Source organism: Lycorma delicatula, chromosome 4 (genome assembly GCF_047948215.1).
Source record: "Lycorma delicatula isolate Av1 chromosome 4, ASM4794821v1, whole genome shotgun sequence".
Lineage (NCBI taxonomy): Eukaryota > Metazoa > Arthropoda > Insecta > Hemiptera > Fulgoridae > Lycorma > Lycorma delicatula.
Window position 1 is genome coordinate 207419497 of NC_134458.1, and position 26065 is coordinate 207445561.

At 27.8% G+C, this 26065-nt stretch overlaps 1 protein-coding gene across 1 annotated transcript in view; it reads left to right on the forward strand.

Annotated features, from left to right (window-relative positions):
• dpy (fibrillin-like protein dumpy) overlaps positions 1–26065 on the forward strand; it is a 705616-nt gene that overhangs the window by 441780 nt on the left and 237771 nt on the right. Inside the window, exons 53-65 of the mRNA XM_075365108.1 lie at positions 1054–1236; positions 3621–3827; positions 5372–5542; positions 6292–6411; positions 6668–7048; positions 12220–12414; positions 13474–13719; positions 14962–15279; positions 16478–16807; positions 19822–20139; positions 20926–21252; positions 23153–23485; positions 25077–25406. Of these exons, the coding sequence (XP_075221223.1) occupies positions 1054–1236; positions 3621–3827; positions 5372–5542; positions 6292–6411; positions 6668–7048; positions 12220–12414; positions 13474–13719; positions 14962–15279; positions 16478–16807; positions 19822–20139; positions 20926–21252; positions 23153–23485; positions 25077–25406 (3459 nt within the window). The remainder of the gene's footprint in view (positions 1–1053; positions 1237–3620; positions 3828–5371; positions 5543–6291; positions 6412–6667; positions 7049–12219; positions 12415–13473; positions 13720–14961; positions 15280–16477; positions 16808–19821; positions 20140–20925; positions 21253–23152; positions 23486–25076; positions 25407–26065) is intronic.

Consider the following 26065-nt stretch of genomic DNA (forward strand, 5'->3'; position numbering starts at 1 on the left):
CTTAGAGAAAATTCTTATAGTAGTATGCAGTAAAGTAGATATTTATTATATTTAAGTTTACCTTCAGTAGGTGTAACTGTAATTAATTAAGTCTGAATGAATGTGTAAAATTTACTGTGTGAATTTTAACAATGAATTGTAGAAAAATTATGAAACGATTCAAATCCCTCATAAAACACAATTTAAAAAAAAAAATTCATTGTATTTTTATAAATTCATGTATTCTTTTCGGTATTAATATTTGTTTGCTAGTTAGGAAAAGCAATTAATTTTGGTCCAATCTACAATAATTATTCTGTCTGTATAAATATTTATTAACAGCACAAACATGGAATTAAATAACCATTAATTGTGCTATGATGATCTGAAACTAACTTAGTGATTAATTAATTAATTAATTTAAAAAAAAATTATTAATTAATTAACGTTTTATAATTAATATTCATTATTCATTATTCATTGAGTGAATGCGTTCAAAACAAAAAATAGTTCCTAACAATAAAAACCTATTATTCTATAGTAACATGGTACTTGTAATTACCTTACATACATATGGTGTATTTCTTATTTGTACATATATATTTATTATATATATAGCATAGTTTTATTTATTTCAAGGTAAAAGGTTTTATAATTAATTATTGCACATTATTTTATTTTGTATAATTTGTTAGTTGTATTTTCAGAACTAAAAATACAGAAATAAGTTAGTTATAGTTGTACAGCAGTATGTCATGAAATGGGGAGATATGTATATATTTGCATAATATATATATATATATATACTTTTTAATGTAAATAAATCTATAAAGGCTATTTTGTTTTGAATGTGGAGCAGTATGTATATAAAATATATTTATACATAATATTTGTATAAAGTTACCACACATTTTGGTGTTGTTCATAACTTATGTATATAAGATACATCTATTTATCAATTTATGTACCATACATATTTTTCAAAGCTGTTTATCTATTCTTTATCTATATACATTATATATTATTATTGTCTTCTCTTCCCTGTTCTGCTATGTTTTGACTACATTTTTCTAGTGAGTTGCCTTAGCAACGATGATTGTTCTTTGACGGAGGCTTGTATAAATGGTGCATGTCAACATCCTTGTGATCTTCATAACCCATGTGCACAGAATGCTGTATGTATTAATACTAATCATGGGTCCGATTGCAGTTGTTCTGACGGTTTCCATGGAAATGGATTTGTTGGATGCTTAGCAGGTAAAATTTTTTTATCACTATTTTGATATAGTTTCTTTTTTTAAGGATTTATTACAAACAAATACGTCTAGTATTTTCTTAATAAATAATATAAATTTTATTTATTATTATGCAGAGGAAAGTATGATACACTTAGTTATCTCTTTAATTTAACAAAGGCTGGTTTAACCTATGTTAATAAGATTGTGTGTTGCAACGGTGACATTTACATCGCCGCTTCTTTTTATATATTGTGGAATGATGTATAGAACATATGCAATTTTTCTAAATTTCAGTATTAAATCAGATTGTATTTTTGTAATGTAATGTTTTTATGAAGCATATACAGCATACTTGAGATGGAAGTTCAATAACCTCACCTGCATCTGCGCTAGCTTTAGTTCTAAAAATCAAGCTTCTATAAAAAGCTTTACGTAAAGCAAGAACTAGCTCATCTTTCTGAAAAAGTTTGATTTAGAAAAAAAGCTAGCTTTAGAAAGTTTGTATAATTTACATGTTGAATTAAAAAAATATAGCAATTATTTAAAAAGGGTTTTATTTATATTTTTTAAAACATTATACTGTTTTGGGTCTTTAATTTATTAAAGTTTTAATACTTACTGTCAGTGAGGAAGCAATCCTAACAATCTGTATATATTTAGATACATATACTCACAAACAAACTAATGTATGAATAACAGACTAGCTTTAGATTATTATATATTAAATGACAGTTTAAATAACAGTTAAAATAATTGATTTTTTCTTCCAAAAGTCACTTTGAAAGTAAAAATTTCACTATTCTACAAATTTATTGTTTAATAATTGTAAAATGTTATCAGTTTTGATCAAGCTTTGCAGTAATCTTAAATAATTAGTTTTTCCAAGTTTATTGTTATTACTTGTATTGTCCAAAGGATTTGAAATGAAGTTAACAAAACATAAAAAAATGAAGCTAAGTTTAAAATCTGCTCTGTAACAGATAATAAAATGAATCATTTCAATAGTAATCATTAAATTTTTTTTAATTATTATTGTTTTAGGTTAACTGTTTTATAAACATGTATTCTTGTATTTTATAAATTAATATTTACTGAATAAACAATCCTAAGTTATATGTAAGTAAAAAATGTATGATTGTCAGTTTTTTGATACATATTTGATAATCACTCGCAATGTGATGAAGAAAAGTAAAGTTCTTAAAGGAAAATAAAGTTCTTAAAGGATTAATTACTCATAAGTATATACTCCCTAATTGTTCAACATGTAATTTTTTTCATTTTTGCTTGGATCTGATTACACTCCTTTTGGATTACGCTATTACATTTCTTATTCTTAATTTTACATTTGCTTTAAGACAGTTTTTTCTTTCTGACAGATTTTTTACATCCATTTTGGTTTTATTTATTCTTTGGTATGTCAGACCCCTTAAAACTTTTATTGCTTTTTCTGTTTATTCTTTGTGCGACTCTTTGTTTCATATGATTTATTACTCAGATTTTCTTCAGTATTTTTTTCCAGTATGGCACTGTGCTATTTGTCTTTTTTACAAACTTCAAAAAAGGGGAAATGTTATTTTCAATTTATGTTAACTTCTATTGTTATTCACATTATAAAAGAATATAATAATTGATATTAATGATATTGATGATTAATGAGGTATTAATGGTAAAACATTTTGTAGTATACTTGGATTACAGTTAACAGTTCATTGGATTGGAATTAGCTACTGTAAAAGATATTCCAATGATGTCTTGTTCGGACTGTCATAAAAAAAATATTAAATATTCTGGAAATCACTTTACTTAAATAATTTTATAAACATTAGTTTATAAATGCTAATCAGTTTATTAATGCTCACAACGCTTCAGTTATTAATGAATACTTATTCATTTTTAAAGAATGTTATCGGATACCTTCTCGATCCATTGAAGTCAGATTTTTGCTCCTCTACTATTTAGCAAAGTAGTCCTGTTGTACCTGTTGTTTTTAGAATATTATACACTATATTTTTGAAATAATTAAAACCTGTTCATTTAAACTTGCCATTTAATAATGTATGTTTTTATTTTATTTATCAGCATGCAAGGTAATCTTTTAATTTAAACAAAAATAACTTTTCAGATAATTTAACAATGCTTTTTTCTTGGATTATTGTTTTATTTTTTCTAAGAATTAATATCAGTTACTGTTATTAAATGAAATATGATATTAATTTAATCATTATAAAATCTAAACCAATTCATATAGTTTAGATTTTTTTCTTGAATATTCTGTTATGGTTATGTGAAAATGTATATTGGATATTTTTCCAGTTAAAAGTCTATGATTGTTTTATGAATATTTTTTATTTAAAAACACACACATACACACATATATTAAATTTTTTATGGTATATTTTACAGTAATGCCACATCATGCACAACCACCATGTCAATATAATGAAGACTGTCCACCAGATAAATTATGCGATAGACTTAATCGTATTTGTATAAATCCGTGTGAAGAAGATTCATGTGGTGACAATGCAGAATGCATCCCATACAATCATAAAATTGACTGTCGATGTTTACCTGGACATCAAGGAAATCCATATATCAGTTGCATACCTGGTAAGATATAGTAATTAAAAAATTAAAATGTATGAGAATAACAAATAATTTAGTTTTTTTTTTGTGAAATAAAATTTTTTCATTTAAACAAATCTTTTTCTCTCTTTCTTATACGTTCCCTTTCATACACATGCGCGTGCGCGCATGCGATATATATATATAAATTTATTATACCAGATATCCATGACTGGTGTAAAGATTAAAAAAAAAATTCTTGTAACTGTTATGCAGAGTTATGCAACGTTTCACTTTGTTCGTGAAACATTGACAATAGAGAAACAGAAAATAAAAGCATAGAGTTGTTTGAAATATAGTGTTACTAGAGAATTTTAAAAATTAAGTGGGTCAATAAAATTCAAAATGAAGAAATCTTAAGATAAATAAATACAGGAGGAAAGAAATTTATGGTAGAATTTTGTAAAGATGAACTTGGTTGGAAGGTTTCAGATACAATTAATTTGGTAATTTTTATAAAAAGGTGTGTAAAAAGTAAAAAATTGTAGAGGAGGCAAAGATTGGAATATTTAGAATCTAACTGAGGATTTAGGTTAAAGTAAACATGATGAGATTGAAAGATTAGTACCAAACAGAAAGGAATGAAATATAGCATCAAACTAATCATTTCAAGAAAAAAATGTAAAAGGTGTGTTTTTAAAGTAAGGTCTGTTTTCAAATAAAATCAAAAGTAAAAAATATGAATAAATTGTATTACTTGCACATGAAAACTGCATTTATTTACTACTTTTCTGCATTGTGCCTAGATGATGGATGCCGCCGTTACATTGACTGTTGCTTCGCCTCGATGTTTGAGTAAGAATCCAGGTTTCATCTCTGATAAAAGTTCAGTCACACAATTTATCATCTTCACTTTTGTAATACTGTAAAATTCATGTGCTGCAGCAAGACATTTTGACTTATGTTTGTGGGTTAACATCTTTGGCATCCATCCTACAAACAATTTCAAAACTTCATAAATCTGAAATCAGGAAACATCTAATACAATTATTACACAGTGATGCTCTGTTTTTCTTGAATTTTTTCTTCAACTTTTTCAATCAGCTCATCTATTATCACTGATGACTGGCCGCTATGTTCTTCTCATGAACATTCGTTCGCCCTTCTTGAAATGAATGACACCATCTGCTTTAGCATCACTCATAATATTTGGCTTACAACCATCACAAATTTGCCTGTGAATTACTTCCGTAGAATTGTTTTCTGCCATCAAAATTTAGATTACTCCTCGTACTTCACACTTAACAGTATCTTGAATTGTAGTACTCATTATAAATGGCTGAATATAAACAATTAACAACAAAATGACTAACTGATGCTAACTGCTAACTATTGATTGAAATTACTGAGCTACGCTAGTATTATCTATTTTCATAACTTACAAAGGCAAACTCAAAACGGACCTAACTTTAAAAATATGTCTCGTATTTATGTAAATGTTGACATTCATTGTTATATTTATAGATTTATTTAGTTTTTTGTATTGTGGTGACATTTTTTTAATTTCTTCTTTTTTTCTTACTTTACAGTCCTAGGGTGTCACAGTGATAATGAATGTTCTACAACAGAAGCATGTATAAATGGAAAATGTTCTAGTCCTTGCCGTTGCGGTATTAATGCTGTATGTGATGTAATTTATCATAAAGCTACTTGTAAATGTCCTGTTGGATATCATGGAAATCCAGCTATTCAGTGTTCAGGTATCGGTTTATATTATATTAAGAGAGTTATAAAAATTTTTTTATGATTTTTCAGATTATTTTTCCTTATATCCACTATAATATAGTTTTTTTTAATAATTTACCCTTTTTTAATTTTTTAGTTGTTTTAATGTTTTTAAAGTATTGTTTTATTTAGTTTGCTATATGGTTTTTATGTCATCCGACCTTTTTTTTTATTTAATTAGCAAGTTATTCCATGCTTTTCATCTGTTTTAATGTTTCATTATAATTTTTTTATCATATTTTCATTGTTAAATTTCATCTTTTATTCAGTTTTGTTGATCTCGTTAATTTCATTTTGCACTTATGCTTCACTTGACTTCACCACACTTTTAAAATACATTTTTAGCTATATAACAAGACTTTTACGTTTATCTATTATTTTTCCTTTACTTTATTAGTTTTTTCCATTGGAATTTGCTTAAATCTCTTTTTTTATAAACTTATAATTTGTATTATTTGTTCCTTCTTGAATACTTACTTATAAAATTGCAATATATATGTGTACTTTTGTAATACGTAGCCATCATACAAATACTTACAACTTATTGATTTTATTATTATTTGTTATTAATGTAAACAAATTTTTATTAAAGTATAAACATTTTAATCATTTTGTATTGTTACCTAACTATCAACTTTCTTGATGTAATTGAGATATAATTGTGTGTTCTTGATCAATTGAGTAATTTTATTATTTCTAAATAAATTAAATTTCTGTTTTTCAGGGCCTCAAAATCCATGTGATCCTAATCCATGTGGTATTGGAGCTCTGTGTGAAATAGATAACGGTAGTCCAATTTGTTTCTGTCCAAAGGGAATGACTGGAAACCCTTTCAAAAATTGCAGTAAGTACTCATTAGACATATATTATTATTTCCTGCTTTAGTTATGAAAATGTTTTGTGTATGATTTTTTTTTAGTGAATAATAGTAGAATTAGAATTAAATAAAAAATTATAACTATTTACCATAAGGTATGACTGTTCTGCATTTCATAATCATAAATGGTTATTTCATAGATCTCTCCCTACTTTTAATATCAGAAATCATTAATTTCATTTGATTATTTTATGTTTAATAAGATACTATTTTTCTCTTTTAGTTCCTGAAGGAGATGACTGTTCACCTAATCCATGCGGTCCAAATTCAGGATGTAGAATGGTTCATGGAAAACCTCAGTGTTTCTGTCTACCTGAATTCGAAGGTTTTCCACCACAGAAACCGTGCATACTTCCATCACACCCATGTGATCCTTCTCCATGTGGTCCTAATACTCAATGTGCCATACTTGATAATGGTTTTGCTAAATGTACTTGTTTACCTGGTTATATAGAAAGCCCAAATACTATTAGAGGTTGTGTAGAAGTGAAAAATCCATGTCAACCAAATCCTTGTGGACCAAGAGCAGTTTGTGATCCAACGAGAACACCACCGTGCTTCTGTCCGGATCCTTTAATTGGAAATCCATTCAAAAACTGCGGAGGTGAGTTAACTTATTTATTTGTGTCTTTACAACATTTATTTTTAACATCGTCTTTTCTTAATTTTTTTAGGTTCATCCTTTTTAATACATATTTCTTACACTTTTCATGCGATTTATTATTTTAAGATTCAAAGAAGTAGTAATATGTATTATGATTAATTTTAAGATTTATGGTTCAAATCCTAGTAAAGCCGGTTACTTTTATATGGATTTGAATGCTAGATCATGGTTACTCGTGTTTTTTTGTTGGTTGGGTTTCAATTAACCACATATCTCAGGAATTGTCAACCTGAAACTGTGCATTACAACATTTCATTTACATTCATTCATACATATCATTCTCATTCATCCTCTGAAGTAATAACTTACGATGGTTCCGGAGGCTAAACAGAAAAAAAGAGAAAAGTAATTATTAATAATAAAATTTATAAATATAATAAAATTAGTTAACAGAATAAATCTTTATTCCTCTGTAAATTACCCTTTATTCTTGAATGTAATAAAATCAACGATGTTAGTTTTTCTTTGTAAAATTTTGAAGTAGCTGTTCACTTAAATAAGTTGTTCCACTGATAAAAGCAAGAAATTGTCTGGGCAGGCTGACCAATTCTGATTTATTTTTTTACAAGTAATTATAATTATATTTATAGTGAGAGTTCTTAGTTAAGCTTCATATTATGTCTGATTTTTAAAAAATATACACAAGCTTGGTTTTGATATTAGAACTTAGTTAAATAAAAATATCACTAGAACTGAAATTAAAAATATGTGCTTAATTATGATAGAATGTACTGGAGCAGGGTATATGTCATTTTTTTGATCATTATGGAATTTCTTTTAGTTGTATAATTTTTGTTATTGACAAAATAAATAGACTGGTTTTCATTGTTGGTGTAGTTTTCAATATTTAATTTTAAGCTCCATATGAATATTTCTTTGTTCAGTTTTATTATATTATTATTGTTTAAAATTTAAGCCATGATAATTAGTTTTCTTGATTAACTGATCAGTGAAAGTAAAATTTAGTTGTTTTTTTTTTTTTTTTTATAACCTTTATATTAATTTTTTTCTTGGAAAAGTTTTATTAAGATCATATAAAGTAAATTTATAAAATCTTTTTCTATAAATATGTAAAATAGCAAAGAAAATCATCTTCAGGTAGAATATTCTACAGTAAAAACGTTGATGAACTTTCACAGGATTCATGTAAAGTTTAAAATTGAACTTTCCTAAGTAGACTTTACCAGTCTATTTGTTTTATTTTTATGACTATATCCTATTTATTTAAAGAAAAATAATGCAGAATGTTTTAAATATATTTTTTGTATTGGTAAATATTTATAAAAATTAAATTAGAATTTTTGTCAAATACCCCCAGTGATAAGGGATGAGAACTTTTATCAATCTTGATAACACATTTAGTGAACAATTAAAAACATTTTAATTCAATACTTTTAATGTATTAAAAGTTAGACCACTAACGTTTTACACTAACTAACTGAAGTTTAAATAATTCCCAGTAGTATGTTATTTTTTGATATCCTATAAAAACACATAATTAGAAATTTCATTTACCCAACTGCTTTTAATTAATCAACTTCATTTCAATTCCCACCTATTTTTTTAATTTTTTGAAGTATTATATTAATATCGCTAGTGTATGATTTACCATACCAAATTTAATTTTAGAGTAAATTGTTTCTGATTTATACTGTAGTTCTTTGATTTATACCATGGTTACATAGTAGTAAAACTTAATTTACAATAAGACAGTTAAATATATAATTTATTGCCTGCTAGATTCTGATTCTGAGCAGTTTTCAATTCGCCACTTGCATTTGCACAAAATAACAGTGTGAAACAGTCTTTCATAGGTTTGTGGCCCAGCAATGAATTCTCCTCTGTTGTAATATAAGTTCACTTCGGCATCTTCTTCCAGAAGAGACCTGTCTCATCACAATTAAAAACCTGCTGCGGTAGATAACTCTCAGAATTCACAAGCTTCTTGAATACACCAATGAAGTTCTTGACTACTTTTATGCCTGAGCTTGCTGTTTCTTCATGCCTCAGAACACTGTGGATGTCAGTTCTTCTCTTAACATTTTCGAACCACCCACCGTTTACCTTGATTGCTTCTTCTTTGCCCATTTATGATCCTGGCGTCTTCTTAATGAGGTCGACAAAAATGTGTTTTGCCTTCTCACAAATTATGTTTTCATTAATAGTGTCACCTTGCATTTGCTTCTCGTTGATCCATATTTGAAGCAATCTTTCAACATCATTGAGAATATGTGGCGTTGCATAGAAATTCTTTTGACACCTTTTGAAGTATCGATTTCCTCAATCTTATTCTTTTTTTTTTTGAGGATAGTGCAGATTGTTGATGTACACCAGTTGTATGTGCGTACTAGGTTAACAATGCTCACACCTCGTTCTCAATGATTTGGCTTTAACTTCTACGGTGATTTTTTTTTCTTACCCCTGCCTTCTTGCAGCATTTTCGTTGGTGAAAAATTTGTAAGCATACTTAAACTTGCACAAAAAAAAATACACAATAATGTGTCTGAATGAAACTTTCACAAGCAACAGTAAGATGCTAGTTGAATGAACACTAAACACAGAGTGATAGGGTGACAGTTGAGATGCAAGCAGGATGTGATGTCACGATGTCTCCTTGTCACTCGTTCTGCGAAACATTGCTCATTAAGGAAGTCACTTTTTTACATTTTGTTTTGTTTCTTATGTGAATAACTTGTTTTGGAAGGTGCTTATTAAGCAAAGTTTGACTGTGCATTAAGGAAATAATATAAGGCAAAACAGATATCAATTCACATTCATATACACTAGATTTTTATATTTCCCAGCTATAATGATATATGCTGCTATAGCAGCTTTAGTTTTAATGGGAAAGTATATAGATTGGTCAAAAAGAATTAGTCTTTTTAAAGTTTTGTGCCTTAAGGAGACATTTTTTTTTAAAAATAAATTTAAATTGCCAATAAATAATCTGTGAAAAAAATTGTTTATTCTAATGCTTCCAAATCCAAAAAATGCATGTTTGTTAGAGATGTGTATGTATGTACGATTTTATGTTGGCCTGAATTTGATCTTATAACTCTTGACTTCATTGACCGATTTTCTTTAAACTAGGTAGAAGCTACATTCAAGGGGAAGAAAGTATTAAATTTTTGCAAAAATTGGTAAAAGGGGGGAGTGTTTTATAGAAATAAAATTTTAGTCTTTACTGGGGCAATTTAGCAAAAAAATGTACTTACAAAAGTTGAAGTTCTTTTTATTAAGATTACAAACAACAAAAAATTGTCATTCACTCCTCAAAAACTGATTTTATATATTTTTCTTTTCTTTAGTTATATCTTGCTTTAGAAAAGAAGTTAATGGGAGTTTTTCGCATCTATACTTTCTACTTCTAAAGGCCTTCACACCACGATAAAACATTTGCCCATTCCATTCCAATGGTGTGTGGTAACAAACTTTTTTTTTGATACCCCTTACTCTTTAGTATTTTTTGAAAAAGAAATTAGCTAAAAATTTTCATTCTTTCCTTGAAAATAAAACTTTTTTTTTTGACTTGATGATTTCGCTACATAATCTTGAAGCTTTTGCATGGGAAATGGAAATGGGATGTTTATAGCGTATGAAAAATGTCTTGGCTGACTGGTATTCAAACCTGTGACCTCCTGGTGAAAGGCGAAGATGTTACCATTCCATCATGGAGATCAATGAAGATCTGCCATGGAGAAAACTAAATAAACAAACTTTATTTAGTATTATGGCTGTATCTTTGTATCTTTTAAACAATTTTAATAAGTTTTTTTTAAATTTATTATTACAACTTGGAGATTATTTTCTTAAAAATTAATTTTACCCAAATGCTTTCCCTTGAGTATGGGAGCCCCAAATTGATAAAAAAAAATTTTTTTTAGAACTCAAAACAATAGTCCCACTGTTCAAACTTTCATTAAGTCTTCCACAAGTATAGAAAAAATCAGTTGTTTTATTTATTTATTCAATTTTCTTTCACAAAATAAGAAATAAATATTTTTACATAAAAATGTGAAAATAAGGAATTTACAATTTTGCTTGTTGTTTTTCAATAAAAAAGAATTATTTTATCACAAAGATACAAAATTAGCTTAAAATGATTGATTTGAAAAAAACTTTCTGTGTACACCAGAAATGGACTGCATAACTTGACCACCACAACCAGGAAAATTATGCAATTCATTGCCGCCTTTTTTTAATTTAGGATTTAAAAACAAAGATCTTGAGGGATTATCAGTTTTATGAAGTTTATTATTATTTTCAAATTATTTAATAAAAACAGTATGGACAGTAATTATATAAAAAGAGAAAACCTTGTTATTTTTTTCTTTTTTTTAAATCAAACTTAATTAATTCTATTTCTGTGACTCATTTATCCATTCATCCATATGTAACTAATTACAATAAAGTGACATAAACTGGTTTTCCTTATTAGATTTATAATTATAATATTTATGAAGGTAGTATTTTTATAAAGCTACACAATATTCATATTAATTGTAGTTTTCTCTGTATAGCTTTTTAATACTATTATTAGAATTCTTTTTTCACTTCTCAGTTATTTTCTATTTATATATTTTTCTTGTAAAGATGATTAGTTCATCTAAATAATGAAAGGTATTGTGTAAAGATTTCTTCCTATCATTATTATTACATTATGTTGACTGTTGAATTTGTTATTGCTTTAATTTTTAATTGTTTTTGTACTAACTTAAATGCGTTTTTGATAGTTTTTTGTGGTAACTATTTTTTTAATTAAACAAATTATCATTTAGATTAATTTTAAAATTAGTTCTTTTTAAATACTGTAATTTTCTAAATATTTTTATAGTTTATAAAATATAACCTTATATTTTATACAAACAGTATACTAGAGTACTTGTCTCCATGTTGTATTAATACATATATTAATAGTTGACCTGAAAGGTTTTTTTTTCTAAAAACTGTTGTTGATATATTATTCTAAGGTAATAAATTTCAGTAATTACTCTGCTGTTTTTCATTTTTAACAATTATTATTTTGTAAGATTGTTTTAATATTTTATTGTGATTGCAACACAATATTTATATTGTGATTTTTTGTGATTTTTTGTGATTTTTTTCTTTAGAACCACTCAAATCTTTGTGTCAACCAGGACCATGTGGATTCAATTCTGATTGTTATGTTGTTGGTAATACAGAACAGTGTTATTGTAGACCAGGATTTATTGGTGATCCTTATAATGGCTGCAGGCCTCAGCCGTCTAGTCCATGTTTACCAAATCCATGTGGCCCTCTTGCTGTCTGTACTGTTACACCTGATGGTAAATGTATTTTTTAATTTATTTTTTTACTTAACTCTGAAAATTTTTCTAAAGTGGAATTAAAATTATGCATGATATTTTTTTAAACTTTTGTTATCTTTCATTATAATTATAATTTTCTCATCTGTCAGTTTAAATATAAATAATTCCAAGGTAGTTGTAGTGCTAATAACATAACCAGAATGGCAGATTGTATCCTATTGAATTTTGTTTTTTAAATTGACCTTCCTTATATAGGATAACCAGTATTGCATTAATAGTTTAGTGTTAATCTAATGTAATTATTACTGAAGTCAGTTTCTTATTTCATCTTGTAAAACATTTATTTTCTCAAAAAATTAATTGCAAAAAGTTGTATTATTTCTAGTAAACTTATTTCAGAAATGAGAGAATCATTTAATGAAGGAGTAAAGATGTAAATTAAAAACGTTATGTAGTTGTTTGGTATCAGTTTCCCTGAGTATTTCACAGGTTACTATTATTATTGTGATCTTAGTCTCTTAAAAATGGAGTTTATTAGAGAAAAGAATATTCATTAGATTTTGTTTCTATTTTTATTGCTCCATAGATAATCCAAAGCCTGCAACTCTAGAGCAGTACATAACTCAATTATTTTCATAAGAAAAAACTCATGATTATATAGATAAATAAAAACAATAAAACAAAATGTAGAAAACAATAAAAATATCTATTTACTGCCTATAATTTCAGAGAGCTTGTTATTAAGAAATATAATGCATTCAGCATCAATTAGATTAATAATTGAAGGTTGTCAAATTTATAAAATGTAAAAAAACTTCACATGGTCATTCATGAAAAGTTAATTGCATACATATTTATAAATGTAGCATTAGAAGGATGAATAAGTGAAACAGATGTTTGACAATTTAGTATTTAGTAAATTGTAGATTTTTTTATTTGTACACTTTGTCAGTTCTGTATTTAAAAAATTTATTATAATGTTTTATTACTTTTTTTAATTGTAATATAGTATTTTTTTGTATCTACAATTACTTAACATCAGCATTATTTTATGTATGTCTATTCATTGTATTACAGGTCATCCTATGTGTTTGTGTCCTGATGGAATGGCTGGAGATCCATTTACTGGATGTGGTGGACCTGAATGCACAACTGATGATGATTGTCCATTAAATCGAGCTTGTATGGGTTATAGATGTAGAGATCCTTGTCCAGGTGCATGCGGTATTGGAGCATCATGTCGTGTCGAAAAACATCATCCAGTTTGTACATGTAACCATGGTTTAACCGGAAATCCACTAGTCAGATGTTCACCTGTTATTGGTAAGTTATATGCTGATTATATTGAATGGTTTTCATTGCCCATTGACAGAATTTATTTCTGTTTTGTTTGGTGCTTATTTTGAAAGAATTTGTTGTTTTTAAAAAGAAATTTGTTTGGTTGGTACCAAATCATGCAAGTCAAGATAGACATCTAGTAAAATGGATGAACTTTTTCATTTGTTACTTCCTTAATTTGTTCCTTGTGTTTTGGGTTGATATAGAGAGACTTATCATCTTTTATTGGAGGTTTACAGTTTAAGTCCATCCAGCCTAGTTACATTTTACTGCTAACAGCTTCTCAATATTGTCTCTTTCTATTTTGTATACTAGGTTCTAATCAATAACCCCTCCTGGCACAGAGATCCTGGTACAACTAGCTGCTGGTACACTCTCTGTTTAGACAAGGGATACAGCTATCTTCCAACCAGAAAGAAATAGGATTAAATATCTGAATACTGACGGAGTATCATATAAATCAGTTAAAATCTACTTTAATAAAATTTTACTCAAGTTTATAAAATAAAAAAGTGTCTTGTATATGGTGTATGTTCCAAAATCAGTTAATTAATAAAAAATAAAATCAATATTCATTAAAAAAGCATTCTGGAAAAATTTTAGGTTTTATAATCACGAATACACATAATTACAAAATTCAAGATGTCACATGCACAGTTGAAATTGCATGAATGTTCTTTTTTTGTTATTAGTTTTTTAATTTTATTGCTCATGAATAAGAGCCATTTTATTTAGTTAACATTTAAAATATGAAGCTCATGGACAGTATATTTTTCAATTTAATTTACATTTTCTCCCTTTAAGTTATAATTTGATAAAAGGTAATTCTTGTATTAATTATGAGAAAATTTTTATTTAACCAAACAATAACAGTAAGAACAAAATATAATAAATAGAGGATATGTTATATAGCATTTCATTCAGTAAAAAACAGATTAATGGTTTTACAGTTTTATTGTTTTAACTTTAGATAACCCATACTGATAAACCTGTTTTACAGTATTTAAAATAAATTATTTATGAAATTTTGTCTCTTCTATTAGTTTTTTATATTAATGTTTATATTTAAACTTTGATTTAGATTTTTGGTTTTAAGTACTAATAATTTATTTTTCCTAGTTGTAAAAAAAAATATTTATTGTAGTTATTAAAATTTAATTTTAAAGGAGTCCATTATATAATTTTTCTTTATGTTTACTATATTAACTTTAATTTCCATTTTTGTAGTACCTGTGCCAGCTGGTAATCCGTGTGCACCAAGTCCATGCGGACCAAATACTCAATGTGACATTATTGGAGGTCGGGCTGTTTGTTCATGTCTTCCAAACTTCCTCGGAGATCCACATTCTGGTTGTCGACCTGAATGTTACATCAACTCAGATTGTGCTTCTAATCAAGCTTGTATCAGTCATCACTGTGTAAATCCATGCTCTCTTGGTAGTATTTGTGGTCTTGGAGCAGTTTGTACTTGTAAAGATCATACTCCAACTTGTTCATGCAGAGATGGATTTACTGGAGATCCATTTATCCAGTGTATTCCACAACGTAAGTATTAGTATTTAATTAATTTTTCTTTTTTTTTTAATTACTTTTTCCTTTTATTATACTTAAAACAAACTGTTATCTCAATTTTTACATAGGTTTTCCAGATTTTAGAGCTGTAATTTAAGTGAAATGTTTTTGGTTGCACAGAAATATGCTTTACCCAACTACAGTTCAAAGAAAGACTTTATATTAACATGAGACATATTTTTTTTTTGTCAATAAAAAATCTCACTTCCTCTTTTTTGAATATGCTATTATGTTGCGGTTTTACTGATTATAAATATATAACTTATTCATTTTCATTGCCAAGGCATTCAAACTTATTTTTGTTTTATGTGGCAAATGTTAATTCACAGTTACTACTGAGTTGAATGAAATAACTCTATTATGTTCAGTTACTATTTTATATTTCAAACAAATTCATGTGAAAAATTCATAATTGTATTTGTGGAGTGCAGCAAAGGGAAGCATTTTTTCCATGCAAAGGTAATGAAACAGTTATATTTTAATGGGCCTTCTCGATACTATCTCCTGGCCGCTATTCTGTTACTGAGTTTTAATTAATCATATACAAGGTGTACTGATACCTGACAGAACAATGCTTGTATGTAACAAGCTTCAGGTTTACTCTCTATATGAACAAGAGATACAGTTTTCTATAAAAGTAGAATTAACAAAGCAGATATATGGAAATTTCTGAATATGTCAATTAATTTTTTTTTTAAAGTAAAAAATTTTTTCCCCTCTCTTTTACTGAATATTTTTTAGCTATTTACTGATTAATCGTATCATAAATGTCATATTTATTATGAAATTGGATATTTCACTTACTCTTTTATAAAATATTTTATTCCAATAGTTCAATAGTTTATTGAAATATTATAATTAATTTATACCTCTCTGCAGTCTGAGAGCCAAAACTTGTTACATGTTATGAACTTGTAACAAGTTCATAAACTTGTTACAAAAATTTCTGGTTAGTGCTAAGAGTGACATAGGTTAAATTGTTCTTAGGCTGACACAGCAAAATGTCACTTTAAAATAATATTATGGAATTTTAATCAGTTTTTTGGTTAGCATAAACAGTCTCCTTGATTCTTTTTCATACTCATTTTTTTTTAACTCTAGGTTTAATAATGTATTTTAATAGTAGTATTTTTTTAGTGTTATAGTTAAATTTTATTTCTTTCAATTTCAGCTGTTGTGCCAGTTGGAAATGCCACATTACCTTGCAGACCATCACCTTGTGGTCCTCAATCAGTATGTAATGTCTACGGACCACAAGTAGCAATGTGTGATCCTTGCGGTAGTCCAGAAGCCACGTGGAATCCAGCTTGTCACCCAGAATGTTTGACCGATGCAGATTGTCCATTTGATAAAACATGTATTAGTCAGAAATGTAGAGATCCATGTCCTGGTTCTTGCGGTATTAATGCTCAATGTGTAACTGTGTATCATAATCCAGTTTGTTCATGTCCTCTTCCACTTATCGGAAATCCATATGAACATTGCTCACCACCTCCACCAGGTTAGTGTATATTTTAATGGTTTTCTATTAATTATTATTATTATTTTTATTAATGGTGTGATATTTAAAAAAGCTTACAAACATTTTTTCAAGCAAAAACTCAAACAAATCAAAACCCTTATTTATTAACATGTTGAGTGCCAATCGATCTAACAAACTTTTTCTGAAAACCCGACTTTTAATTTTTTTGGTAGTAATAATAATTTAGATAAAATGAGGGGTTTTAGTGACATTTTTACACTAATATCGCTTATAAAGCCATGCATGTGTACGATATCTCTTGGCACTGTTGGCCTCCTGAATGAATGCATGTTCTGAAGGGCCACACATGCCATTTGACGCCAAATGGATTTAATGGTTGTTATAGTAATTAATATTAGTTTATGTGCAATATAATTACTGTATTGTGAAAATTATTATTGGTTTTAAAATACTAATTGTTTAATACATTTTTAATCCCATATTTATGTTTTTTATTCTTGATATACTGTTGAAAAATTAGGCGCATGCGCGCACACACACATACATCATAAAACCTTAGACTCGTCTGTACATAATTATTTTTTAGGATAGTACAAATTAGCCATTTTTTTCATTAAAACAAAATCAGTTAAAGGTTGTGTCTTACCTGCTGCTTGTTCATTATTACAAAAAATGAAGAGCTCTCATAATTACCATAAATCTATTCCAGCCCATGTAATTTTGGAAAGTCAGTATATTAAATGATATGTACACCAATAATCTTTTATTCTGTTCAATTTAATCTTCCCCATGTGTAAAACAAGTCCCAGAAACATGCGAAATTCGTCTTTTGTTACAGGTTTCCATAATAAACAAAATTTTGGATGATTAAATTTTGTTCTAAGACTTCTGCATAATTAATCATTTCATTCACACTTAAGTTAAAAAACTTATCATCAGCTAGTAATTGAAAATAGTTAATTGGTTTACTATCACCATCAATTGGAACGGGAATACGAAGATCAACAAAATCAATTATTTTTTAATTCTGGTGGACCGGTCACCCAAACCCTCCGGGTTGGTCCAGTGGTGAACATGTCTTTCTAAATCAGCTGATTTGGAAGTTGAGAGTTCCAGTGTTCAATTCCTAGTAAAGGTATTTACTTTTACACAGATTTGAATACTAGATTGTGAATACCGTGTTCTTTGGTGGTTGGGTTTCAATTAACCACACATCTCAGGAATGGTCGAACTGAAACTGTACAAGACTACATTTCATTTACACTCATATATATCATCCTCTGAAGTAATAGCTGAACGGTAATTCCCAGAGGCTAAACAGGAAAAAGAAAGGACCGGTCACCCATACGACATTACTTGCCATTTTCATATTTGTTGTACGTTGAGTGGTTTTTGGTGCAGGTATATTTGCATCGATGTCATTTTCAGTTATCTGAATATCATTGTCATTGGTTTCAGTTTCTCTGTGGTTAGTTTGCACAGTTGAGTGTCAGTAAGATTTTCGTCTTTACTTAAATCACTTTCACTACCTGATTCGACATCACTGTCATCTAAATATTCATATTCAGAGTCACTTTCAGCACTAAATTCACTGTTACTACTCCCTTTTTCCAAATATGTTTTAGTTATTCCACTGATAATTCTTTTTAACATTAACACACCACATAAAAGTTAACAGCTGAACTGAAAGGCCAGCATAAGTAGAATGCATTCCATATGACTTATGCATAGGCCCCTAGATGGTGCCAATGTCCCCTGACATAACTGTCTAGTGATCCCAATTGGTGGTTATGATGCTCAACATGTTAATGAATGGTAGAAAATTGTACTTAATTATTGATGTAAGAGTTAAACCAGCTTAGAGTAAAGAACGTTCATGTTACAATATGTTTACATTATGCTAAATTTGTATACTATATAATTTTAGCATATATATCATAAAGTTTTTAATACAAATATAAGTTTCAGGCAAGAGCTCTTTAAATAAATATTATTTTGCTCTTAAAATTCAAAGAAAAGTAGCTTTAATTTACTTGCTATTTATCAGAACAGATGTTTACAATGCAGTGATTTGCCAGAATTTTCTATCTCTTATTTCTGTTTCATTTTAGTGAATTGAAGGACCATCACAAGAATTGTTTACCTCTTGTTTAATTTTATTTGTTGTTTTACTTAAAAAAATTTTCACCTAAAAAATTTTAAATGTATGAAAATTTATTTTTTATTATTTATTTCAACTATCTTTACTCAGTAATATTGTTTAAATATAAAAAATATATTGTAATAAATACAATTAAGTAATTAATAATTGTGAACTTTTAAGAAATATTTGTTTATTGATGTAGTTGCTTCCCCACAATGGCTCCAAACAAGACTATAATTACTCTCAAGTAACATAATTATTATTGCAAGAATAAGTTTTAAATTAAGGATATGTTTAATAATGTTTTTTGTTTAATATTTATTTTTATTAAATTATTAATATTAGAGCTGTAAACAGTCAATTTTTATATTTAGATGTAAAATTTTGATTAGGAAATTTATGATGAAAAACCTCTTATTCAGATTTTGTCTTTGCTGTTATTTATATTCTACATTATGGAATAGCCCTGAATACCACCTGAAAACATAATCACACCTAATTTTGTTGATCACTTATACTGATATGAGTTTTCATCAAGTTTACATATCTAGATTCCTATGAATACAAACAATTTTTACTTTATTATTTTAAAAAAGTGTGGTGAATAATGTATTCAAAAAAGAGAGATTTTTTGTGCCTTAACAGTTAGAGAAATAACCCGCTAATTCATATGGTATATTTATATAAAAATTAATTTCATTATTAAATATTATTATTTTTATAGTATTTATTTATGAACATTCAAAAACCTGAATTAAAATAAAATATGTAATTTATTTAAGAATGAAATTTAGAAATTTCTACCGTGTTATCTTAAAAGTCTGATTTTACAGGTTAGCATAAGTTTGATATCAGTAGATTTTTATTTTTTTTGTTTTAATCATTTCAGAAATGACACCGAAACCAGATTCATGTGAAAGACTACGTTGTGGTGCAAATGCATTCTGTAAGAAAGAAAATGGAAAAGTTACGTGCAACTGTCTTCCTGATTATTATGGAAATCCATACCTTGCTTGTAGACCAGAATGTGTCATTAATACAGATTGTCCACAGAACTTATGTTGCATTAATAATCAGTGTGTAAATCCTTGTGCTGGTGCTTGTGGTGTTAATGCACTATGTCATCCTGTCAATCATCTTCCAATTTGTTTTTGCCCTCAGGATCATACTGGAGATCCATTTGTATCCTGTTATCCATTTAGACCTTGTAAGTAATATATATATATTTATTTTCTTTTATGTTGCTATAAATTATTTACTAAATCATAGATTTTTAAAACTGTATTTCTTTCATATAATAGTTGTACATTTAATAGCATTTAACATAATATTAAAATATAGTAGTAGTATTATATAATAATAGTAAACTGAAAGTGAATTAATGAAATGAATGGCTTCAGTTGCTTAATAAGCTAGCTGTAGGTATTCGTACCTGATGTTTTCTGCACTTTCTAATTTTCCTATTTATTCATCTTCATATTCTCCATGGACAATCACCCACATACATTTTATGTTTGACCTCACAAAATACAATAAAGAATCAACACCATCTATTTTCTTTCAGCAAATTTTTCATCATATTCTTTTCATGGCAAACCCGGATGCAGTGGATACACAGATGGGATGAAACAGAATGATACTATTGGCTGCGCGTTTTATATTGTTTTGTGTTTATATTACATGTTTTGTTTTCTAGGCGTTTCTTTTAAATTTTTAATTGTGAATTTTGTTGTTTTTTACATAGTTTTTAAAACACTTACATCGTGTTCGGGTGGTGATAACGCTGAAGCGTTTTTCGCCCAGAAAAGAAAAAGTTATAGTAATAAGATAGGATACCACTACTGCTGCTTAATAGTGATGTAGGCTGACACTGTAGTAAATAGAATAAATTCCCAGTTTAGACTTGGATTATTATTACATATATTATTTTATTAACTAATAAACAAAATTATTAATTTAGAAGTAATTTAATAAATAAACTTTTGTTTTTCAGTACAACCAGCTGATATGGGAGCACCAGGTAATCCATGTGATCCTTCACCATGCGGTCCAAACAGCCGTTGTTTAATAACACCACAAGGATATGCGGCATGTTCTTGTTTACCTGGTTATCAGGGTTCTCCACCAGTCTGCAAACCAGAATGCGTTGTCAGTGCTGAATGCCCTCAAGTGCAAGCTTGTATTAATCAAAAATGTGTTGATCCTTGTCCTGGTACTTGCGGTTTGGCTGCTCATTGTATCGTTATCAATCATAATCCAATATGCAGTTGTCCACCGAATTATCATGGGGATCCATTTGCAAGCTGTTTCCCACCACCTGGTAAGATTTGATTTTATTTTATAACATTTTCATAGATTTATTTATACCGCATTTATTACATTATTTTTTGTGGATTTATTAATTTGAATAATTCTCCTTTTGACCCTTTTAATTTAGAGCTAATCAGGTTAGCTTTAGATTCAGTCCTATATATTTTCAATATTTCTTACTATAAAGCATCAGGATCTCATATATAGCTATTTAAATTCATGCAATATTATTTTATTTGTTTTTATTGTTAAACTATTTAAAAGCTGTACAACATACATTATAATGTGTTTCATGTGTTTATGTATTCAGCATACTTAGGATTTTTTACATTCAATGTGTAATGCCATCTAGTTATCATGATGATATCAATGAGGTATTTGTACTGATTTAGAAACTGTAAATAATTATGATAATGGTGATTGTAAAGTTATTTATAACATTATTCTTGATAGTGAAATTTTGGATTGATTGATCATTGAAGATAGTAAATACCCAATCTGGTAAATTTATTTATCTGGCCAGCATGAAGTTTACATTATATTTCATTGATATTATAGTATTTAATTAGAAAATATAGTACAGTTTCAGACTAAATTACAAAAAAAGAATTAAAGGTTTTTTTTGTTTTGGAGGTTTTCTAAATTCAAAATTAGAAAATCAAGTATGACATTTTGTTTTACAAGTTGTGAGTGATGATCCATACAATTATGTACCATTACTGCCTCAAAAAATTAATATGTATAAATATATTTTTAATAGTGATTTAATAAAGTATTTTCAGTTTCATGATATTGAAATTACATGATTATGAAAATATTCTTAGAGTGTGTTTGAAGGACATGCTGTAAAACATTGTAAAAAGAGTCGTCAACTCTTTTAACATGTCTTCATAATGTGATATCTCTTTTATTTTCATTATTTTAAAACTATTATTGTGTTATATATTAAAAAATATAATATACTGATGCCTAGAGATTAGGAGTGTAACTTTCATTTCTAAATTGCCGTCATTTTAGAAGCAATCTTATTTCTTAATTTTAAAATAAACTAATTTTATTAAGTGAGATGGGATGTAAAGAAATATATATATATATATATATATATATACAGAGTGTATCATGAAGTTTCCTCGGGACATTCGTAACATATTCTACTCATGAAAATAAATGGAAAATGTTCATATAAACAAATGTCCTAAAAAGCTTCAGTTGCAAGTTACAGCTAGTGAAATATTTTGCTTGGATTTCAGCTACCCCAGTGAAATGAGGTCGTACTGAAATTTTTAGAATGTTAATTAAGGGGTACAATTAGTAATTTCTTATGGTTTTTGACCTGAAAAATTGAATAAAATAGGTCCCACAACTGTATCTGCTATAGGTTTTGAGAAATTGGGTGAAAACCAATAAACTGAGGTCAAAAAACCCTGTTTTTTATGTTTGATGTACAATAACATTGTTGAATGGGTGATAAACACATAAAACTTTTACAAAAAACCTTATAGAAAATTTAATTCTGAACAAAATGGTGTAAGATAAGTTGAATAAAACAAAGAAAAGTTAGAAAAATTCAAATTTTATTTTCATGAGTAGAATAGGTTATGAAAGTTCCAAGAGAATTTTGTGATGCGCTTTATATAAATGAAAACTGAAATATTACACATCAAGGTACTTTTCTAGTCAGGTAAGGCTCTTCTTTTCATACTTAGATAGGTCTTCCCGCTTCCTTGTTTAGAGATTAGAAATCTTCATAGAGGCTGGGGATGGCTAAAAGGCTTGGGAGAGACCATAAAATAAAATTAGAATTAAATTTAAAGAGTTATTAAATTAAATTTTGTTTGAATGTTCCTAAAGAGTTAATTAATTTTATTAGATTATGTTTTTTTAAATTAATAATTATTGTTTTATTACAGATATTGAAGAACCAAAAGTACCATCAGTGCCACCAAATGTTTGTCAACCGTCACCTTGTGGACCGAATTCAATTTGTCAAGTTATTCAAAATCGTCCTGTGTGCTCGTGTAGTGCTAATTTTATTGGAAGTCCACCATTCTGCAGGCCAGAATGTGTAATGAGCCAAGAGTGTCCTTATGATAAAGCATGTATTCAAGAAAAATGTCGTGATCCTTGTGCACAGAGTTGTGGTTTAAATGCAAAATGTAATGTTGTCAATCATACACCTTTCTGTACCTGTTTACCTGGGTTTCAAGGAGATGCATTTATTGGATGTTCTAAAGTACCACCTCGTAAGTATTATAATGTTCTTTTTATTTTAGTTTCCGCTCTGTATTTCATTTCTACACTTCATCTCATTACTTAGAAATGAGTGATGTTAGAAACAATTTGTAATGTGTTCAAAAGAATAACATTTTCATGTGGTTTATTAAAATAATCAAAAATGTCTGTGTCTGATCGATTATAACTGGCAGAAGAATATTGATTTAGATATATATTTTTATAACCTGAATTCATACCGACCCAGGGTATGCTTAACTGAATCACTCACCCTTTCTAGTACAGTTTTAAAGACCTATCTTCATAACCTCCCAAGTAGCTAGCTATTTGTTAGTTTATTATATTTCAGTTAAATTATTATAGTGCATATTTTTAACATGACTTATACAGTAAAGAAATTAATAGAAATTAAGTTTTATTATTACAAGATCAAACTAGTAAATTAGGAAATTATTGAACTTTTAAGTTGAATTAACACTATGAAAAATCTATTTATTGGTTTTTAAGGATATTCCCTGATGTATGATTAAACGATTCAGATTTATTTATCTTCATTTATTACAAATTTATATTAAAATATTAAGCTTGAAACTTAATTATTCTTTTTAATTGGTTAATGTTTTTATAGATTTTTATATAAGTTATCCTGGTGACAGAATGTTATAGAAAATACTTTTATAAAAATTAATCTTTTTTAATCTATGTTTTAACCTGTTTAACTTTATATTTGTCTCCATAATATCTTCTTCTTTTTTTTTTTTTTTTTGTTATAAAATAATATTGTTTAATGAATAAGGTTTTACCATTTTGTATTTGAACTGTAATAATCTATATTTGGTTGTTTGGCTTTAAAAAAAAAACAGAATAATGTACAGATTTGTTGGCATTGTTTGGATCTATGAAGTTTCATCTGATTGAACCATTCTGCCATCACATCATAAACAAAATAAATACCACCCCTTCCAAAAAATCTTTGTGAATGCCTATTACATTTATTATTAATTTTTGTAAAATTAATATCAGATTAAGAATATCCTCAGGAAAATTAATAATACTATGCTAGTCCCTTAATAAGTAAATGTAATACAACACATGCACCAATTACAAATTAAAACTGTTATATGATGTGTGCATTGATTTTTAATAAATACTGAGTGACAATCTCCAATATTAATTATTATTCTGTTATTAATTTCATTAGATTTAACACTGAAAACTCACAAAAGATGAAAATAAACCATTAAAACCATGAAAATAAAGACTGACAATCTTTAACCCACAAAATTTACTTTTATCAATGTTTAAATTATTACTAAATTCATCTGTATTATGATTGATCCTAACTGCTATTTTTCTTAATATTATTATTGAATGATTTTATATTCTTTTACTTTTTTCACTTCTTCCTTGAATTTTAACTCTTAGCAATCTTTGTATCTCTGAGTGTGTTTATATATATACATGTACGAACATTCACATTGTGTTTATTGTTATAAACTAAGTCTTTAACTTTACTTTATCATATTGCTTTTGTCACAGATTTTATTATTTTATTACAAAATAAATTTTATTACGAAAAATGCATTCTCTTTATTTTTTCAGCTTTACCACCTGCTGAACCAAAAGATCCATGTGTACCATCACCATGTGGACAAAATGCACAGTGTACAAGTAAAGATGGTATGGCACGTTGTACATGTATACCACCATATGTTGGCAATCCATACGCTGGCGGATGTAGACCTGAGTGTGTTATTAATGCAGATTGTGCATCAAATTTAGCTTGTTTAGCTAGTCATTGTAGAGATCCATGCCCTGGTGTTTGCGGTATCAATGCTGAATGCAGTGTTGTTAATCACGTACCAATTTGTGCTTGTATACCTGGTTATACTGGTGATCCATTTAAAGCATGCCGAACTGAACCAATTAAACGTAAGTTTAATCTCATTTTATTAAATCCTTTGTTGTATTAAATATTAATGTATTTTTTATTTTTCTTCTTCTTCCCTTTACCCATTAACTTGGCTCTTGGATCATAGACTACTATCTTTCATAACCAATTCTTCTTCTGTACTCTACATATGATATCCTCCTTAAACTTATTTAGACACCTTTTTCTTGGTCTCTTTCAATTTTCTCACAATTCAAAATTATCAGTGGTGTTTTTTTGTTTGGTTCAACATACTTCTCATATTTGTGAGAGGCTTTACGTCTACACCCTCATTTGGCTTGCTTGTAAGAAATTTCATTCCAATAGCATGTACTTTACTTACCTTCTATGCTTTTATTACTTATCTCCTAGTTTTTACTTACCTCCTATGTATTTAATTCTATCCTCTACACAATATGACTAGAATTGGTGTAAAGTACACCTTGCCTAAGACTTCTTTACATTTCCATGGCACTTTTTCTCTATTAGTCTTCTTAGGATGTGATAAAAATTTGATAGACTGTGTATTATTCTTCCTACCTTTCTACCGATCTTTCCATCCTTTACCAGCTCATTAACCAAATACTTAGATTTTTTTTACCAGTTTAAGAACTTCATCTTTTTTTTTATTTTCTTACTTGTTTTCTTTATTCTCTGGTTT